The 21,985-nt window shown below is 32.7% G+C and overlaps 2 protein-coding genes across 2 annotated transcripts; one reads left to right on the forward strand and one right to left on the reverse strand.

The window, feature by feature from the left end:
• Nucleotides 1-1,039: 1,039 nt before the first annotated feature.
• On the reverse strand, nt 1,040-20,562 carry BRWD3 (bromodomain and WD repeat-containing protein). Its single transcript, XM_065498627.1, has 15 exons — nt 20,389-20,562; nt 20,122-20,180; nt 20,004-20,033; nt 19,388-19,447; nt 18,408-18,654; nt 17,514-18,321; nt 17,336-17,432; nt 16,936-17,250; nt 14,907-16,859; nt 9,776-10,035; nt 9,546-9,716; nt 9,211-9,484; nt 7,466-8,659; nt 2,807-3,026; nt 1,040-2,738 (listed from the first exon to the last, which is right to left on the reverse strand). The coding sequence occupies exons 1-15, from the start codon at nt 20,429-20,431 to the stop codon at nt 1,699-1,701; spliced, it is 6,771 nt and encodes a 2,256-aa protein (XP_065354699.1). The 5' UTR covers nt 20,432-20,562; the 3' UTR covers nt 1,040-1,698.
• Nucleotides 20,563-20,755: 193 nt separating this feature from the next.
• On the forward strand, nt 20,756-21,824 carry Dhdds (Dehydrodolichyl diphosphate synthase subunit). The gene is made up of 2 exons (XM_065498628.1): nt 20,756-21,464; nt 21,525-21,824. The coding sequence occupies exons 1-2, from the start codon at nt 20,811-20,813 to the stop codon at nt 21,774-21,776; spliced, it is 906 nt and encodes a 301-aa protein (XP_065354700.1). The 5' UTR covers nt 20,756-20,810; the 3' UTR covers nt 21,777-21,824.
• Nucleotides 21,825-21,985: the final 161 nt, after the last annotated feature.

The following is a 21,985-nucleotide window of genomic DNA, read 5'->3' on the forward strand; positions in this document are numbered from 1 at the left end:
AAAATATCAACATAAAAATATGTTTTAAACATATGGTTGCAAATATAAACAAAACTAAAAAGTTGAAAATTAATACAATTTACAAGTTTGCAAAGAAAAGATGTGAAATAACACAAAAAAAAAACATTTTGAATTGATTTATAATAAAATACAACTTATTTTTACAAATTGATGTTCGCGTACTTTTTTTTTGTAATTTTTCAGATTGAGAGTTCTTTTTATACCCATCACATCACAAAACATGTAAAAAAAAGGTAACTGACATCGATAAAAATGACAATGACAAAAAATAATTTCTCAAACTTTTTTGTTGTTCCTGTAAATAGAGATTTTAAATTTTATTTACTACTTTCACCTTTAAAAAGCTTATCTGTTTTTTGGGAAAAAAGTGTGAACATTTTATTTTAATTTTTTGTTCCCGCATAAATGTTTAAGATATTTCTTTTGGTAAATTTGGAAAATTAAGATATTTCTTTTTTTTCTTAAAATATTATATAAACCGCCTAAAAAGAAAAATGAGCAAAACTAGAAAAAAGGTAAAATTTTCAAATAAACAAAAAACATTTTTTTAAGCAAAACTACTTTCATCTTTAAAAGTAGTGTGAAAAGTTTGTGACACATCGAAATAAAGTATGCTTCAGTGTAACTTATACAGAGTCAATCGGTATTTAGGCAAGAAAATTACAAAAAGCACGCAACGAAACTGATAAAAAAAATTATATTTGTCGATGATACACATTCGCTAAACATAAATTCAAGCTTATGGGAGACTTAGAAATGTGTACAGGTTTTTTTTTTGCTTTTGGCTTCTGGGCGATTACTGCGTAACTCAATCCGAAAACGAAATTGTGTGCTAAATACATTGTAATTCGAAAAGATTTCCTTTCGAATCGAATTTGGGGTTTACTCCCATTACTTTCCGTAATAAACAAATTTGTTAAATTTAGTTGTTATGTATGTCCAATAAACTATGATGCAATAAAGGAGGTAGTCTATCACTTTGCCCGCTTATCAAGATGAAAAGAAAACAAGTAAATAATAAATTTAAATTTTTATTTATTTTTATTTTTCAATTAAACTTTTAAACATAAATGTACATAAAAGATTTAGTATGAATTGTGTAGTTTGTTTTTGTTTGATTTTAACATCTCAATAAATAATTGAATGCATTGTATGTATATGTATTTAAGTTGGAACGATAAGAAATTAAATTAAAATAAAACCTAAAACATGGCTGAAGCAGAAAAATATAGAAACAAATTAAATACTCTAAGGATATAAAAAGAAAATCTACTCGTATTGTAACGATGCTTTTTACTGACAAACTAAGAAAAATATATATGTATTATGTTTGTTTCCAAGTTTCTTTATTTAATTGAAATACACCGAGGCGTAAGTTAATAGAAAAAAAGAAGTAAATAAAATAAAAAAGCAGTTTTTAAATATTTTACAAATACGCTACAAACAAAGCAAAAAAAAAAATATATGTATGTATTTTAAAAATGAAGCTTATATTAAATGAAAACTCATGATTAAGAGGGATTTCCAAAATGGTAATGAATACTACTTCTAGAAATATTAAACATAAAAAACTAAATAAAAATTGGATGAATTCTGTGAATCGGTATTAATAAAAATATATATGTATGTATATGTTTTGGATACAGTCGCAGGAGTAGTTGAATGTTTTATAAATAGTTACTCCTTAAAAATCCCTCTCGCTTTGGCAGTAATTTTTCGTACGCGACCTCTACTGCTTACACTAACTAACTGATCATCATCGCTGTCCATTGTACTCGCTTCTTGATCGTCGTGGTGTAGAGCCGAACTACCAACAACAGAAATCGGTTCATTGCGCTGTTTTCTACCTCGATTATTAGCGGCGGTGGCATTTTCATCATCATCACTTAGTTCATTGTAGCGTGGTCGTTTCTGATTCCGAGAACCTCTTTGATTTCGTCGACTGCTAATTCGACCTCCTACTCCGCCAGGATCACGTTTACGACCACCATGACGTCCTTTATTATAGTCGTCCTCTTCGTCAGCGTTGAAAGAGTCATCGGAGAGCCGACGTTTGGTGCCAGGCCTTCTACCACGTTTCGGTTTAGGTACATAAGAAGTTAACGGCTGATTGTCTTCAGAATCAGAGCCATCGTCAGTTGCGGAGGTCTCGGTGGAACCACCTGTACCCATATCTGAAACACCTTCTTCATTGTCGTCGTCATCTTCAGCAGCGTTAACTTCTGGTCCATTCTCGTCTGCTGAGGCTTCTGTTTGAGAATTTTCTTGACTGAAACGAGACCGACCTCTTCTAACGGGTACTGTAGCTTGAAGTGTGTTAGTACTTTCCCTTTGGAACGTAGAGGAAAGTCCTACTGTTGTAGACGAAGGTAGACCACGTCTAAGACGTGTTGCGGCAGTCGATAACATAGCACTCTCCTCACCATGAATGCTTCTATCCGATTCATCGAAATTTTGCGGATGTCTTGAGAATATCCTTCTTGAGTTTCTATTATTAGCTGCAGTGGAGGTCGAAGGCCCTGGGTCCCCTATATAATTGTGATCGTGAACAGTCGGCGGTGCCGCAGAAGACGAGGTAGCTATATTCGATGTTGTTGATGTGGCATGAGAACGTGTCATATGCAGTAAGGACGAACTACTGCCACTTAATTTTCCATTTTGTGATGATTCGTGTCGCTGTAGGTGTGTTGGATGAGGTAATGACGTTTTGCTAGTACCTTAAATAAATACAACATGTTTATTAATGAAACGAAACAATAAACGAAGTAACTCGCATCCAACTTACTCTGTGGATGTCTGTGTTGAGATCCTTGACTTGAAGCTAGCGGTTCGTCGTCACTATCATTGTCAGAATCATTCTGTGTCTCCACTATTGTATTGCGATTGGTTCGCAATTGCCTGACTACATTCAGTGTGGCAACTGAAGTACGATTGGAAGAAGGACCATTATCTTCACGATTGCTTGGCGTTCCATTTGATTTAGTGGGCGTAGGCGTTGGCAAAATCTAAATGATAAAAATTTTGTTTTTTATTAATATTTAATATGTGTAATAAAAATAACTAATACTAATTAGTACATTAGTCAAACACAATCATATTATACCATACATCAGTTGTATCACTTAGAGCTAGTTTAAAATATATTATTCAGTTTAACGTAGCTTAAACTTTTTTTTATGTAAATTCAATTTTGTTTTTCACAATAATAAAAAAAATTAATAAAGTATGTATTGTCAAGTTTTAAGAAATAAATAAACTTAAACCATCGATGTTGGTTTTCTGTATTAGTTTAAAATAAGGCAATTTTATTAGAATTCCCATGTTCATAATTGGAATTAAGTTTTTAATAAATTGAGTTTTTTCCCAAACTTTGTTCATTCAGAATAAGAGCATGATCATAAATATAAAATTGTACATGACGGAAATGTTTGATATTTTTACGTAAATTTAGTATTTTAAAATAAATTGCATTAACTGATGAATGAGTTTAAAATGTTGGCCATTCTTCATCTGAAACGGGTGCACAAAAGAGTATACACATGTGCAGTTTTCATACATAAAATCTATGAATTAGGCTACGAAATGCTCCCTCATCCACTCTATTCTCCGGATTTAGCCCCGAGTGACTATTTCTTATTTCGAAACCTGAAGAAATGTATCGGCAGAAAGAGATTTGACTCCAGTCATGAAATCATATCACAAAGAAGTAAGAAAGTATGATCGGTCAAGCCCGACCATATAATACCCTACACTAAGTAAAAGAGCAATAACATTTTTCTTTTAAAATTTCAATAATTTATATTTTTGAGTGATTTTCGGAAGTGGCCTTATATGGGGGCTATGACCAATTATGCACCGATCACCATGAAATTAGGTCGTGTGATTTATGTCTATATTAAAATTATTTATTTTGAATTTTATGTGTATACCAATATTTTTAAGCGATTTATGCACGTTAAAGTGATTTTCGGAAGCGGGTCTATATGGGAGCTATGACTAATTATGGACCGATCGTAACAAAATTTGGTGACATGAAGTTTGTGTATATAAAACTTATTTGGAGCAGAATTTGTGGAGATACATATATAAATTAAACATTTATGACCGATTAAGTCCAATTTCGTGAGGACATTTGTATGGGGGCTAGGTGAAAAAATGGACCGATTTCAGCCAGTTTCAATAGGCTTGGTCCTTGAGCCGAAAAAATAATATGTACCAAATTTCATCGAAATATCTTCAAAATTGCGAATTGTACTCTGCGCACAAGGTTTACATGGACAGCCAGCCAGCCGACCAGACGGACGGACATCGTTTAATCGACTCAGAAAGTGATTCTAAGTCGATCGGTATACTTTAAGGTGGGTGTTAGACTAATATTTTTGGGCGTTACAAACATCTGCACAAACGCATTATACCCTCCCCACTATGGTGGTGTAGGGTATAAAAATACCTATTTTGATAACCTCGAGAAACGTTAGACAAGTGCAAAGGGGACTATGTTTAAAAATAAAATAATTTTTTATCCAAAAACCTGTGTTTCATTAAAAAGATCACGGACTTTTAGATACACCATCGTACCTACATATGTTTCACATCATGAACAAAAACCTTGTAAACTAGTGTACAAAACTAATATTATCTGACAAATTCAATTTACATATTACTGTTTTTTAAACATTACTTTGAAAATACTAGTAATAACAATAATTTTATTAGACTTTAAAGTTTAGAGACTAGTTATTTTAGTTACGGTAAGTAATTTAGAGTCGGTATATATTATTTGATTATCTCTTAGCAGACAAAAGTGAAGTCGATTTTAAATGTTTATATATTTGATTTATACATTTAACTTTCTAATTTGTAATGTACTTTATTGTTTAAAGTACATTACAAATAGGGTTTGGGGTTTCCCGGATAATTTTATTTCCTGGGAAACGGGAATGAAAAATTTCATTTCCCGGGAACTTCTTTTCAACTAGAAAAATAAGTAAAAAATAATATTATTTTACAACATTGTTTCATTTTATGAAAAGAAAATGAAAAACAATACCAAGGCGTATTAACAAGGTGAGTGCATAAAATCAGCTGTTTCTTAATTCGCTGTGGTTTTATGTACACTATATGTCAAACTTTGTTTATGTTTACATTTGTTATTGTAAATAACATAGTAATATTTTAATTCGCCTTGATTTTGACATTTACCGTACATTTTAACAAAAACAAATTGCCTGTTGTTTTTGCCATGTTGTATTTGTTGCCGGGACGCACTCACCTTGTTAATACGCCTTGAACAATACATTACAATTCATTCTACTAACATAAAACCCAAAAAAAAATGTTTGATAAAATATTTGGAGATAATTTGTTACTATAAAATTAAATATTAGCGATATTCATGATGTAGAGCTCTTGTCCTGGTAATAGAGCAAAAGAGCAATTCAGTATCAAAAAATTTCATATAAATAATTTTTTCATTTGACGATTTCTTATTTTAGTGGCAAAGTTTCCAGACACCGAGAAAACTCATTCGTTTTAAACAGGTGGTGGCTTTATCGTTAATAAAGCATTATAAAGACAATATAAATTTTTTGCTACTTGCTTCAAATAAAGCTAATTCCCACTTAAAACGACTTTCATGCATGTGATTTTAAATGTTTAGGATTTTCAATATTGATTGAATAATCTAATTCGTTTTTAAAATTTTGCTCCATTTGTATTTCGGAAACATCATCATCATCGCTTTGAATTGATGAGGGAACATTGCGGTCAAATAGGCGTATGTATGAACATTGTATTTTTGTATTATAATTTAGCTTATTATGTTGTGAAGTTATTAGGAAATTTACATAAGTCTGCTGTTATATTGTTTATTAACTTTACATTTAATTTTTAGATAACAGCTGTTCATAAAGAGTGTTCGTCATAGCAAAATGTCGGCTTAATGCTTCTACTGTATCCTTAATGGGGTTTAAAACCTCCACTAATATTTGGAACAAGCCATTCATCAAACAGAGATGTTATATTTAAATGTATTAAAGTATTTTTAATTAATTTTAAATTTCCCATTTTTCCCGGGAAAAATATTTAAATTTCCCGGGCGGGAATTCCCGGACCCCAAACCCTAATTACAAATTAAAAGCGTTGCCGCTTTTATTTAGGTATTTTAGGAAATTGATTTTAAAATTGTTTTTTTTTTTTTTAATATATGTTTTTACTTTCAAACAGAAGATACTTTTTGATTGTGAGGCTACTGTTTTTTTTTTCTAATTTTAGTGAAAAAGCTTACTGAAGTAACTTTCCACTTAAGTAAATAAAAATTAATTAAAAATGTTATTTTTTGTATAACATGTTTTTCGACGTTTTTGGGTTTTTCATGCAAATGCTTGCTTGTTCTTTTTTTAAACATATCTGACAGTATTTTGCTTTAGTTGGGGTGCTTTCTGACTTTGAACTATCGTTAGCTAACGCAACTCAAAACTTAACAAAACATGTACCAGTTGTAGAACTCACCAAACTAATTTAAAAAAAAAAACTCTTCCTATTAAAGACATCCATAGATAAATACTGTAGGAAATGCTTTTACTGGGATTTTGCGTTATCGCTATTGTGAGAACTTTCTCGTTATGTTTTTCTATAGGCGAAGTCCCAATTATTTTTTTTTTTATCTTATAATGGATGCCGATTGTATTTGTTTCTCTCAAATTTTGTTGAATTCGATTCTCTGTAGTTTTGTCGGCACTAGTAAGTAGGTCTGACACTGAGTCGTGAAAAGGATTTTGAGCTGACTAATATTCTACATATACCCACTACAATTTGTAAGCGCTGTATTTATGTACACGATCATAATATACATATATGTCGCACACTAACACAAAATATAAGTTTGAAATGCATGAAACTGTCTTTCACTTAGGCCAGTGGATAATATTGGGTAGTTTTTATAATTTTGATTACTACATTCCAAAAGAGTTTTCGTTATTACACTAAAACGAAGTTATCGCGAAAAACTATAAGTATTTCCGTACTCTATTGCCTCCAACAAAACAGAATTTCATAGCAATTCCCCCCTAACTAGTCACGTAGCTAATTATATAATGTATTATATGATAGGTAAAATCACTAGTTCCGGTAAAATCACTAGAGGAACACATACATACATATGTATATTCGTGAGAATAGTGAAAAATATATATTTTGAATTTCATCTTCGTATGATGTTTTTTCGTATAAATTATAGAAAATTCGTAACTGAGGATATTTTATGTTCCATAATAATTTGTATTACCTATTTAATTTAGTTAATTAACCAGTTAAAAGTTAAAAGCAATTAGTAAAATCAGATGCAAAACTATTATAATCTCTTATTTCAATATTCGCATCTAAAGGAGAGGACATCACCCTTCGTTGTTTCCATACATAAAATAAATGGAAAAAAATCACTTACCTCTTCGGCTTCTTCAGTTCCATCGCCGTCTTCTAAGTCGCTACCTCGAGCCCACTCCATAATGGCACGTTTAACACTAGCTCTAGTGGGCCTAGCTGCGACTTCACGAGAATCTGTATCGGATTCAATAATGCGACCATTACGCACGGGTAAGTGATAACTGTGATCATTTTCAGTGGCACGTCTTCCAACTCCAACTCCAACACCAACACCAATCGAGTTAGTTTGTGAAACTATTTGGTTTCTTGTGTTTCGCGAAGGACTTTGAAGCATTAAGGCAGTACTTGTACTTGGACCATCATCATTACGTGGTGTTTTTGGAGGCCTTCCTTTTTTCTTAGGTGTGTTTGAAAGTGTATCTTGTGTGCTTTCATCAATCTGGGAAACGATGCCGCCACCTCTACGTGTGCCATTTTTGGGCTTTCGACCTTTTCGACCAGACTTTTTATGTTTCTTATGTCTACCGACGTCGAAATCCTCATCAGTGTCGTTTTCAAGATGACGTCGCCTACGTTTAGATCCTCCTGATTGATTGCTTTTACGACCAGACTTATGATGATGTCTTTTACGTCCTCTCAGTTTTCGATCTTTCTCTGGGCTATAACTTTCTTCGGAATTTTCACTTGCACTGTTGTCACTCATTGAGTCTGCACTTGAGGTCTCATCACCATCATCATCCTCGTCCGAATCGGTACTTGAGGCTGTAACTTCTGCATCTTCCTCTGCATCCGCATCGCGATCTAAATCTTGACTGGGATTTTTGCGTCTGGATGCACGTGATGTTCCTGGCTGTGGATCATCTAACGCATTCGTTCGTCTGTGCGATGAAGAAGAAGTGACACGATTCGAACTTGAAGTACTAGCTGTCGCTGCACCACTGATTGTGCGAGTTTGGCCGATACGACCCCTGCGTTGGCTTCCGCGTGGTTGGTCATTGTCTCCGTCGTCATCATCCTCTTCTTCATCATTGTGTGAAGATTCTTCGGAACTTCGTATTCGCCTTGTATTACGGACCACATTGCCTCTGCGACCCGTAGAACGTGTACGTTCAGAAGGTGTTCGCTTATTTGGACTACTACTGGATCCCCGAGATTTATTCTTGTTAGCTCGTCTTCTCGCCGACTTCCAATTGCTAATTACTTTCTTTATTTGCGACTCGAACAGAGCACTTAATCGTAAAGTCATAGAATAAATCTAAAAACATACAAACAAAAAATAAATTTTCCATAAAACGTAATTCTTTCTGCTCGTAGATCAAGCATCGATCATACATAAAAATAGTTAATAAATAATACAAATATGTATACATTTAAACACATTGTGTATAACTTAACCTTACCGCCAAATATTCCTACAATAATGATCGTCATTCATTATTATGTTTTATTGAATTTGTTCATGGGTAGTTGTGGGTGATGATTAGATAAGATTTTATATTAGATTTCATGAGTGTATTTGGGAAGCATGTCAAAAGAATAAAGTGAAGCACAACAATAATGATGTGAGCATGAGTTTAATGAGCAGATAAAATATATTTTTTAATTAAACTACTAAACTAATCAAATGATAGAAATAAAATTTTAAAGATCCAATATCAATTATTATTCTTTCAAAATACCTGTGTATGAATAATAATGATTTTCAAATGAATTGACGATCTACAATAGCAACTCAAAATAAATAAAAAAAAATATACGTAATAAATTTCTTAAAAAAACAAATAATGTAAATTTTAGTTGACTTACTCGTGAGCGTTTGTTGGTGTTATAATTTTTAGAATTTTGAAAAATCAAGCGAACATCTTTCGCAAAATCTAATGGATCTTCATAATTTCCACCAAGCAGATCTTCTTTGACCGTACGCAAATCCATTGGTGTTGCAATTATTTCTAGATAATCTGGAAATTCTATGGTATCAACGGGTTCACGAAACGGTAATGAATCTGGACGCGACCACATTAATTCCAACAATTGGCGACATTCGACACGCCAATCACTTTCGGATCGGTTTCGATTAGATCTACAGTAAATTAATGAATAAATAAATTTTTTTAAAAATATGTACAAGATAAAACGGTTACCTTCTTGTTGAGGACATGCTTTGTCTGGCCCTTGCTGCTGCCGCTGATGTTGACGGTCCTGTACTTGTTGAGGGAACAACATCTGATTCGTTATCATTTTCAGATTCAGATGAGTGATAAACATCGACTAATTGATGATAAACTGCAGCCACATCAATATCATTTTGCTCTCTAAATAAACAACAAAGTTACGAATTTTAAAGGCCTAAGTTTAATCTAAATGAACATACCTTATAATGCGCAAACAGAGATCTGTTATAATACGAGCATGTTTTACAATATTCGTATGTCTTCTATTATATTTTTCGGCATTTGTGGCTAAATAGCGTACATCAAATTGGGCGGAGGTGATGCGGCGGTAGAAATGATTTTCAAATCTTGATTTTATTGTTGTTAGATCAATGGGATATTCAATTAAATACGCATAATCAGGATAAATATTCAAATCGACGGGCGCTAAGAAATGCTCAGCTATTGACAAACGCATAACCTTTGTGAAGAAGATAATAAAATCAGAAGATCAAAAGATTAGAGTTTCTTTCTGCTTAACTGCACTGTTCACATAAAATCTGGAAATGTTGTCCTAATTTTAAAATCTTACGATTGTAATTTTCATAATAATCATATATAGTTTACTATCCGAAGTTTTCTAAATAACTTTTAAACCTAATATTAGCAAAAACGTTTCATGCATGACTGAGTTATTATATTTTAAAAGACTGCAGATATATGTGTATAAATGTATAGAGATGAGCGATCCCGTGATTTTTAAATATATTCGTTATCTGGGAACGTGATTTATAAATCACAGTTCTTTTATATATTATGCATTATATTAATTTTTATACCCATCAATAAATATCGAAACATTGGTCACAAAACCAAAAAGTATATACATATGTATATCCTGAGTCCTCATAAGACTCTAAGACGATTTAGCTATGTCGTTCCGTCTGTTGAAAACTCGATAGGGCCCAAACGCTAGTCTGAAATTTTCACAAATATTCAATGTTGATAAAGTTTGTCTGGTATTGTAAAAGGGCAATATCGGTCTATGATATCACCTAGTCCCCATACAAATGTCAACCCGGAATAATGTTGGCAATCCTGGTAAAATTTTTAACAAATTAATTATAAATACTCTGAAAGTTGGAGTATGTTGGAGTTTAAGCTTTGACTTTGTTAAATTTTATTATAATAAGGGTCCTCATGTAAACGCTTATATGTCTCGCAAACTGTGCAATCTGTGCATTTTTACACTCTCGCAAATGAACTGTCAAAAAATGTATGGAAATTCGTTTGCACAACTCCGATAAGTTTGCGCGTCAATTTAGACTCGCAAACTTGAATTTATTGTGCATTTGATGAATCAGCTGCTTTTGTTTATTTTTATTTATAAGAAATAAAAATCAAAAAATATAAAAATTTTGTGCATGTGAAAATTGTGTAACTTTGGAACAGAATGATTGGATTAAATGGCATTGTGTCTGAAAACATTAACCAACAGATAGAATATAAACAAAATCTTCCAAACTATGTATACCACCATTTGTTCCAAAGATTTAACTTTCATTCAACATTTTTCAAATTAAAATGTATGCAATTTGAACAAATTTTTTTAAAAGCTTTTGTTGAATTTATTTTTATTTGACATTTTTATCAAATATAAATTTTCTGTATAAACTTGCACAAAATTGAAAAGGGTAGTTCATGAAACACGTCGCGCAAATTTTGCACATTTGCACAAATGGGAAACTTAAGCGTTTAAATGAGTACCCTTAATATTTATTTAATTTATATCATAATTATTTAATTTATTTTATACTTATATTTTTAATGTAAACTATTTTTTTAAGTAGAAATTTATAACCGGTTATTGCCAATAGGCTAGGTTGTTGAAAATAAATAATAATAAAAAAAAAAAAAATATACTGTGAAGTATCGGGAAACATTTACAAGGTCACCCTCAGAAAATGACTTGAACATTCTTGTATATATCTTAGGGTGGCCCTTAATAAACGAAAGTTGGATTTTGGCCATTCTCACCCCCCCAGTTTGGTGAACATTAGTAAAAAAATCATCCTGAAAAAATTTTAGGTAAATCGGTTGGGGTTAAGACGTGCCGCAAGCCTTCTGAAGTTTTGAGATGCATTTATAAGGGGATAAAATGCATTTTTTTCAGTTTTTGTAAAAATTTTGCCATTAAAAAATTACTTTTGTAATTTAATTTAAAAGAATCGAAATGTGTACGTAATTGTCGTTCTAATGAGACATAAAAAACAGAAATCGGTAATATTTGGACCCGCTGTTATCAAAAAACTGGAGTATGGTGGGTAAAAATGTTGATAATTTAATTTTCAAATACGAATATCTCCTAAGCTGTAAGAGATAGTTGATATCCACGAGGGTTTTTGTAGTGCTCGATGAGGAGATACTATATGTGTAAGCTTTTTGAAATCGGAACAGAAATGAAGAAATGGGATCGTTTTAAAAATTGATCATACCCGAGTCCTACTTTGGGGACCCCTGGCCGCATCTCTGCAGTCTAAATTCAAACCTTAAACTCGACAAGACTTCTTCTTTGCGCGTGTCAAATTTCTTTCAAATCGGACTAAGGGTTTAGATTTATTTTCTCTTTTTTTCTCTACCACTGTGCACTGCACGATGTAGCTACACTAGGGTGGCTCTTAATATACGAAAGTTGGATTTTGGCCATTCTCACCCTCCAGTTTGGTGAACATTAGCAAAAAAATCATCCTGAAAAAATTTTAGGTAAATCGGTTGGGGTTAAGACGTGCCGCAAGCCCTCTGAAGTTTTGAGATGCATTTACAAGGGGAAAAAATGCATTTTTTTCAGTTTTTGTAAAAATTTTGCCATTAACAAATTACTTTTGTAATTTAATTAAAAGAATCGAAATGTGTACGTAATTGTCGTACTAATGAGACATAAAAAACAGAAATCGGTCAAAAAATGTTAAAGTTATTAAAAATTCGCCAGGCCATTAACGTGTCTCAGGTCACTAAAACAAGAAATGTAGGAACAAAATGAACATATTTTGATAAATATTAAAATAAAAGCTCATTTTTACTTAAAATATGTCCATATATACTTGTATATGAGTTTTTGTCTTCGTAGGATACCGTTAACCTATTCTTAGGTATGAACAAATAAATAAAAATTTTTTAACGGCAGTTTCAAAACTCAATTTTCAAATTTTTAAAAATTTTGTTAAACAAATTTCACAATTTTTTGATCATCTCATTGGGATTTATTAAGAATATAATAGGGAATAAAAATGTGAAAAAATTATGAAAATATCCCTTATAGTTTTTCCGTACCTGCGATTTAAATTTTGAAATTTTCGAGAAAAACCAATTATTTGGCAATTTTTAGGCCAATGAGCTCTCTTTCCTTAGTCTTATGAATTTTAAGCCAAACTTATTCAGAATATTATAGTCCAGATAATTCTAAATATACTCTGAAACTTTTACTAAAATCGGAAAACGTTAACTCTTAAATCGTGAAGGTCAAAAGTCAAATTTTTCAATATTTGGAATTTCTCTTGAAAAGATTTCGAAATGTTCGAAATGTTGTATATTTTTGGGCCGATTTTGATGAAATTTAACAAACATTATCTGGACTATAATATTCTGAAAAAGTTTGGCTTAAAATTCATAAGAATAAGGAAATAGAGCTCATTGGCCTAAAAATTGCCAAATAATTGGTTTTTCTCGATAATTTCAAAATGTAAATCGCAGGTACGGAAAAACTATAAGGGATATTTTCATAATTTTTTCACATTTTTATTCCCTATTATATTCTTAATAAATCCCAATGAGATGATCAAAAAATTGTGAAATTTGTTTAACAAAATTTTTAAAAATTTGAAAATTGAGTTTTGAAACTGCCGTTAAAAAATTTTTATTTTTTTGTTCATATACAAGTATATATGGACATATTTTAAGTAAAAATGAGCTTTTATTTTAATATTTATCAAAATATGTTCATTTTGTTCCTACATTTCTTGTTCTAGTGGCCTGAGACACATTAATGGCCTGGCGAATTTTTAATAACTTTAACATTTTTTGACCGATTTCTGTTTTTTATATCTCATTAGAACGACAATTACGTACACATTTCGATTCTTTTAAATTAAATTACAAAAGTAATTTTTTAATGGCAAAATTTTTACAAAAACTGAAAAAAATGCATTTTATCCCCTTGTAAATGCATCTCAAAACTTCAGAAGGCTTGCGGCACGTCTTAACCCCAACCGATTTACCTAAAATTTTTTCAGGATGATTTTTTTACTAATGTTCACCAAACTGGGGGGTGAGAATGGCCAAAATCCAATTTTCATTTATTAAGGGCCACCCTAATATATCTACTTAAATAGCAAATAGGCTTTGAAATTCATATTTTAAAGAAATGTTCGATACATATGTATTTCAAGTCTTCACCATCAGATTAATCTAGTACGAAAATACACTACATGTGAAAGCAATCGCTTTCTTCAACCTAATCACTAATTTTCAAAGATGTCTGGACTAAATGATGATCTTTAATCGATCGTGGTCAGTGAAATTTAAGATTCTATGAAAATGTATTTAAAAAATTCCAAAATAAAGAATATGAATATAATATAAACATTGAATATTGAAAAATATAAAAGAGCGACATTTAACAGTACGTTGAAAAATGTGAAATAATGACTTTAAAAGTACCTGTAACTTAAGGCCCAAACATATACAACACCTTTGCTTCAACTGACAGCTACGCTACAGCGAAACAAATGTTACTCAATCGGTCCGATTGCAACACATGTTTATCATACAATTTCGTAATTTACATATGTACTTCAATATTTACTCTCATAAATCTTATGCAAGATCAAAAATTGATCGAAAATTGTATATGATAAGTTTGTCCAAAGAAAGAGAAGTCTTGGGTGGAAAAAATTTAAAACGAACTGAGACCAGTTTTAGTGATGAAATATTGTGCAGAGCACTAAGGAGGAGTAATTTACACTGTAGTGGCAAGTAAAAACATAAAAAAATATAAAACATTGTTTGACTAAAACAACATAATGTCACAAAACAAATTAGTGGCTAAATCTGGTTATACATATTGCAATAAATGAAAATACACTCTTCAACATGAAATTTTCTGACCATATAAAATAATTAGATTCCCACTGAATATGTTTGAGAAAATTTTACAAAATAGATTTTCTGTTACTGAATAACATCTTAATTAAATATTATTCAAATGGTTTGATATTTTTAATGGAAAATATTCGGTATTAAATCTTAAATCATTTCCGGATTTAAGCTGCACAGTCCTTTTTTTTGTCAACTTACCTGTTCAAATCCATTAATGATTCGACGACATGATCCATCACGGTCACCGCGATGCCATTCTTCAGACTTAGGTTGGTACAGAGTTGCACGAATCTCTTCTTGTAAAACCGGTACTGCTCCGCCAACTTCGTCAGGTAAGCGATTTTCGTCAATGGGTTCCATGTCCCATGTACTCATATATTCATATTCACCGTTATCCCAACGCACTCGGTAACACATAAATGGAGAATCAGGAAATTCTGCGGATAAGGCATGTCTCGATTCGATCTGCCCCATCCACCATCCATCACCAATCATACAACGGAAACGGTCTCCAATTGTCCAATTTCTTTGAACTGCTAAATCGTATGTTTGCCTGAGGACCAAAAAATCTAACACATCTGGCATGTCGTGATATTTTATCTTAAAAGTAGTACCCGTCATATTGCCATCTTCATCGATGATCGCTAATTTGAGGCAGCACAACCTTGGTGGTCTAATTTCATATTTTATACCTATTACACGTACTAGTTCACGATCTCTTAAATGGCGAAAACTCCATGGTTCGGAACTGTGCGACACTTTGTATACTTTTTTAAAACGCACCGCCTGGATGTAACGATGGTGGCCCTGTCTGAAGTATACTACTTCGTCGCCCATTTGCGGATAGTATGGAGCCTTACGTGGAATAACTTCAGAAAGCCATTCTGCTGGACGATATACTTCTGGAATTTCACCGTTAGGGGCTGTCGGCGGTATAAGAACTTTTTTGTTTTTTCTTCCAGATTTAGCTGACGTAGTTGGATGTTCGGTTGTATCGTCACTGCTGTCTTCACTAACTGTACGACGACGAGACAGTGGCTTTCTTTTAGAACGCTTAGGCGGCTCCAAGTTTGGTCCTGGTGTATCAGCAACCCAATCAGAATAATCGGAGGAGTCGGTATCAGAGTCGTCTGAAGATTCTTCCAGATTTTCTTCCACATTTGAGTAACTAGTGTCGCCAGATGAGTTACTACTTTCTTCGTCTTCTTCTATCACATCTGGTGGCGGCGGTTCTTCAATTTCTTCTTGGTCTCGTACTGCTCGTGTGCGGTATGCCGGTTGCGGTTGCTGTTGTCCAGCTGGACGGCCACTGCGTCTTCTCCCCACACGACCTGTACCATTTGTACGACCATTCCTATTTCTCCCCGATCCAGATTGAGAAGTAACAATGCTTGCGGTACTTATCATAATTGGGCGTCGTCGCATTTCTCGTCTATAATCTTGCATTTCATATTGTCCTGCTGTATATACCGTTGTTTTAAGAGTTTGCAGCTGAGCATACTTCATTGGACGAACATATATGCGACGCACGTATTTCAATTGAGTTGTCGGGGAAGACTGATCCTGTTCCGTTGGAGCTCTACCCCATGTTGTACCTTGCCGAGGCTGATGATTTGATTGTTCCGACAATCTTCTATCCAATGAAATGTTTCGAGAAGTAGTCGGGCCGTTTCCAAGAACATTGCCGTTGTTTGAATTGCGACTTCCTGAAGGACGATTATTAGAATCTGGTGCCTGATCACGACCTTGGCGGTTAGCTAAAGCTTCAATCATACGATCCAATTGAGAATGACTTGCTCTACCTGTTGGAGAACTATTTTGATTACCCCCTCCACCTACTCCTCCAACACCACCACCTTGCCGGTTTGCCAAAGCTGCTATTAAACGATCTATATTTGAATAATTATTGTCTTCGACAACAACACCTTCAACGGCCATTGTGAGATTCGGTATTAACTGTTCTGTGGAACAATTTTCTCTTCCCGGAACATAGCGCTGAAATCTAAGTGGATGAGGGTTACCATCCGAATCGACCAAAAATGGCGGAGGCATCAAATGCGGCATAACTTGAGTTTGTTCATCAATAACATGATGAGATGCATCTCTCAATAACGGTCTGTAATCCGTGTGGAAGAATAATTCATTCGGAAGCTATTATAGTCAAAAAGACAAGTCAAATCACATATTACAACAATCATACATGCAAATGATTTATTCTTCAACTTACAGTTTTATATCTATCAGCTGTTACCCCAAGGCCAAAGATCAATATGTGACCATGAGAATCTGTGGCAGCAATCATTGTGCCGTCTGGCGACCATTTTGCATCAAATACTCCACCATGCCCTTGTCCATCGATATTGTTTACGAAATGTGCAACTGATTCTCCCTTCTCAATATCCCATAAAAAGACTTGGCCATCGTGTCCGGCAGAAAGCAAAATGTGTTCATTTTTCGGATTAGATTCCAAAACAAAAAGTTCATCTTTATGACCACGTAGAACACAATGCAACTTGGCTGTTTTTGCATTCCATATTTTTATCTGCATAGAAAAATATACTCTAAATTATTGTATTCAAATTATTTAAAAAATTGTGTTTATAAATTAATGAGATATAATCAAATACCGTAAAATCATTAGCTGCTGTAATAACATATTTATCAGAACAATCCCAAGCAACCATCGTTACTTTTAATTTTTTGCCTTCCTCTGGTTCAGGACAACTAAATCAATAAATTTTAAATTGAAATATATCAATGTCAACTTACTTCTTGTAAAAAATATTGATTAATGTAGTAAATTACCTTGGGAGCCTTTCGGTCATGCATAGTTTTACACTTTTCCATTGCTGGGATTCAAATGTCCAGATATGAGCAGTACCATCTTTGCTGCCTGATATGAATCGCAAGCCTCGATGAGACCATTGCACTGAGTCTACAGCATCCGTGTATGCTTCTGTTTCCAGTATTCGTTTAGGGCCATCTTCAGACATTAAATAAACTCGAATGTGATGATCAGCTGAGCCAGCTGCTAAAAATATACCGCCTGGTGAAAATGATGTACACATCATTTGAGCCTGTCCCGGTCGTAGTTTTTCATGATATTGTATGGGTTTTGGTGCAAATGTAATTTTTTGCCCTCTTGGCGTTGAATATTGCCAAAACGCAATAGAGCCATCGTTACTAGTTGTTACTAAATATTTCAAATCATTCCTAGGTGAAGGACAAAAATTTACGGATGTTATCATGCCAGTATGTGCAGAAAGCACAGCTATTGGAGATGTGGTCTGCAAGTCCCATACACGCAAAATTCTATCTACAGACCCAGCTGCCAACATAGTATTATCCAAATTGATCGCAATATCAGTTATTTCTGCTGAAGCTCCACGAAGAGTAGCCAATAATCGCCCATCCATGGCGGACCATATTTTTATCAGAAGGTCATCAGCTCCTGTTATAATATAGTGTCCAGTGCGATCAAATAAAACACAATACACTGACGACAAATGACCCACAGTGCGACGCAGTAGCTTTGTTTTGCCATATAGACTTGTAGGCACTAAGAGTTTTCGACGAACCGGGCCTCCGTATTCGCGTCCAATTAGAACTTTTTCTATTTGTTAAAATTAGCCAGTACTTTTATTAGCACATACAAATATAAAATATAAAAAAAATAATTTTAAAATCGATTGGACTTACGAAAGTTATGTATGGGTTTTGTGACTGCAGAATCTGGCAGTGATACACCATGAAGACGAGTACAATAATCCAGTAAGGACCTGGACTTGAATATACTATCTTTGGTTCGCAAAAGGTTCTGACGCCCTGCACCCAATAATGATATTAGTCCAGGAACACTGGGACTCAATTCATTGTCTAAGATTGGTCCAATTCGACAGCATATATCCAATAAATGGTTTGGCCCAATGTGGGTATATTTTCTTTCCTAAAATAATAAATAAAAAATTTGTTATTGCTATAATTGGCAATGATATTAATTTCATGTTAGGTTGGCAATGCAGTCAATAGCAAGAGATAGCAATACAAGAAAACAAACAAAACCAAAAAGGAAAAATGTATGGCTTGTATAATTAAAAAAAAATAAAAAAACGATAACGTAATAATATATGCATATATTTTTTAATTAATAAAAACTTCATGTTAAATATAAACTGAGCATACATATATGCATAATTACTAATTCAACTTAAGTTGAGTAAATGTTAATTAAATGTGTTTAAACAGAGTAATTAAAATAATTTTTACTTTTACTCAATTTATAAACATAATTAATTATTACATTAATAAGTAATTAGAAAATTAAATTAATATTTTTTTACTATACATATAGAATACAAATTAGAAATGCATTTGTATGTATCATGCTGAAGACAACATGGCGTCTACACGCATTTTATAAAACACAAGATTATTAAATTTTATATATTATTTGTATACATGTACATATGTATGAAAATTTGTATGAACAAATTATAATTAAACGAATGCATTTTATCATAATAAATAAAATGTATCAACTAATATGATACATTACTTTTTGAACAAGATTTTAAATACGTTGATATGTATGTAGGTAGGTGTACAGTGGGTCTAAACGTCATTGAGTACTGATTAGTTACAAAAGTCATATGTAATAGAATACAAGAGCAATGACTTACCAACTCGGCCAAAGATTGATCATGTTCATTTCCCAACCAGTCTGTACGCTTCGGCAAAACCTGTAAAGTGTTAAAATTAGAAAGAATATAAAAAAATTGCTCTAAAAACTTGCACATACATCCGTAAGTACACGAATATGTGCGTATTGTATTAAACATATTAAAAAGTAGCTTATCGTAACATAAATAAAAATCCATAGAACACGTGCATCTTCCTATACATAGGTTACAGCTGATGAATGCAATATCATAAAATTGACAAATACTTTAATATTCATATGGTATATAACTAATCTCCCCACCCTTTTTATAAACAATTTCAATTAAATGCGGATTTTCGGATTGTCGTCTGCTCGCACGTCCACTACTTCAGATTAACATTTTTGATTTTTTTTGTTTAGTATAATTTTATACACTGCTAAAAGCGCACGTTGTATACGGATACAAAATGAATTGTTTTGTTTTTTTTCCTACAAAAACAACAATGAAAACAAAAATTCTACGACAATATTATAAAGAAACCGCCAAACTATATTACTTTTTAACTATTAAAGTTTTAAGCAATTCTGCTAGAGAAAATGGGTTATTATATCTCAAAGTTGCACTAATAGCTTACCTTTTTACTTTCCAGTTCCTTTATTAAGACCTGTAATAACAAATTATTAAATGTATTATATTCAATAAATAATATAAACAAATTAATAAATACTTTCTGGGAGGTTGAATTTACTTACCTTTGCAGTTTCTTTGAGAGGACCCGCGGACAAGAACTTGGAAATTAAAAAATATAGCTCTGAAAAGCAAAATTTATTATTTTTATTAACAATTCATAATTTAAATATGTAGAAAGTGCAAAATTGTCCTTTTGTTTTTATAGCTAATTGTATTTTTAATTTTGTTCATTTTTAGCCACTGTTGGTGTCTGTGGGCTAGAAAAACAAGACGGCTGCATTTTGCAAGGCTGTCATATAGGAGCCAGCATTGCTTATAATTTTACGTACCTGGGGTCACTATTTTCTCAACAATTTCTTTATTACTATCCATATTTCATTTTTATAAACAATTTTAAGATTTCTTGCAATTTTTAACCAATAATATACAATTTTTTCTGAGCTTTTGTATCCGGAGTATGAAAAATTTTTGGTGAAAATTACTTTTCTTTGCTTATTCCTCTGTTTCACTTTGTACAACTTTTATTATTGCCAACCATAAGCAGCATAATGTTGCCAACTACTTTCGATGTTAAAGAGTTGTATTCTTATTGAAAAATATAGATCTGTTAACACTGTTTTTACATTCTCTTTTCTACAGTTTATCGCATATTGTGCTTTGCTTCATCCATCACACGACTAAAATTTATTTAGTAAGAAAATATGTAAGAAGTTGAGAATTCTTAAAACATTGTAAATTTAATTGTTCAGATATGTCGTGGGTGTCCGATTATAAATATTCTTGGATGGAAACAGTAGCCATGAATGTCATCAGGGCCGGAGGTCATTTACCCTATCATATTGCCTTTGTAATGGATGGCAATCGCCGCTACGCCAATTCACAACATATTCGTAAGATAGATGGCCATTCAAAGGGTTTTGATAAGTTGGCCGATTGTCTGAGGTGGTGTTTGGACATGGGAATTCGGGAAGTAACAACTTTTGCTTTTAGCATTGAAAATTTTAAAAGATCTGAAGAGGAAGTCAATGGTTTGCTTGATTTGGCCCGTGAAAAATTTTCAAAACTTTTAGAAGAGTCCTCAAAATTACATGAGCATGGTGTCCGAATTAGAGTTGTTGGGAATTTAAACCTTTTACCTGAAGATTTGCAAAAGCTTATAGCTAAATCTATGTTGGATACTGAGAATAATAACAAACTTTTCCTAAATGTTGCATTTTCTTATACTTCCCGAGATGAGATAACCCAAGCAGTAGAGGCTGTTTTAAAACATGGCGATCAATTAGGAGACGATAATATAAGTGAAAGGCTATTAGACGAATGTCTTTATACACGTCATTCTCCATCACCAGATTTACTTTTTCGAACATCTGGAGAGACTCGTATTAGTGATTTTCTAATGTGGCAGGTAATAATAATGAAGTAATTAATGCCTGATTAAAGACAAATTATAATTATTATTTTTCAGCTTAATTCATCAATTTTGTATTTTACGAAAATACTGTGGCCTCAAATCACGATCTGGAATTTTTTAGCTGGCATATTTTCCTATCAACGTGCTGCTTTGCGTTTGGAGCCGTACAAAAGGCATGAACGTTTAGAACGTGCTCAAGTCGCAAAGTATACTAGTTTTTACAGTGACCGTGTTCAAGATTTTCTTGAACGTTTGGATATGTTTAGAAAAAATATACTTTTGCAATTATGGTCTACAAGTCAATAGCTTTATTAATATAAATTATCAAATAAAGTGTTCATTATTATAAACATATTTTTTTAACAAGTCGACAAAATGACAATTTTATTCGAAAGGGGCTTAAAAGAATTTATTCGATTAGGGACGTTATATTTTATTGCAACTCTGTGTCAGTAAATACAACTCTACCTGGTAAATTCTTAAATATTTTTGTAACATTGGCATCTCGGCTCTTT

This window comes from Calliphora vicina, chromosome 1 (genome assembly GCF_958450345.1).
Source record: "Calliphora vicina chromosome 1, idCalVici1.1, whole genome shotgun sequence".
Classification (NCBI taxonomy): Eukaryota; Metazoa; Arthropoda; class Insecta; order Diptera; family Calliphoridae; genus Calliphora; species Calliphora vicina.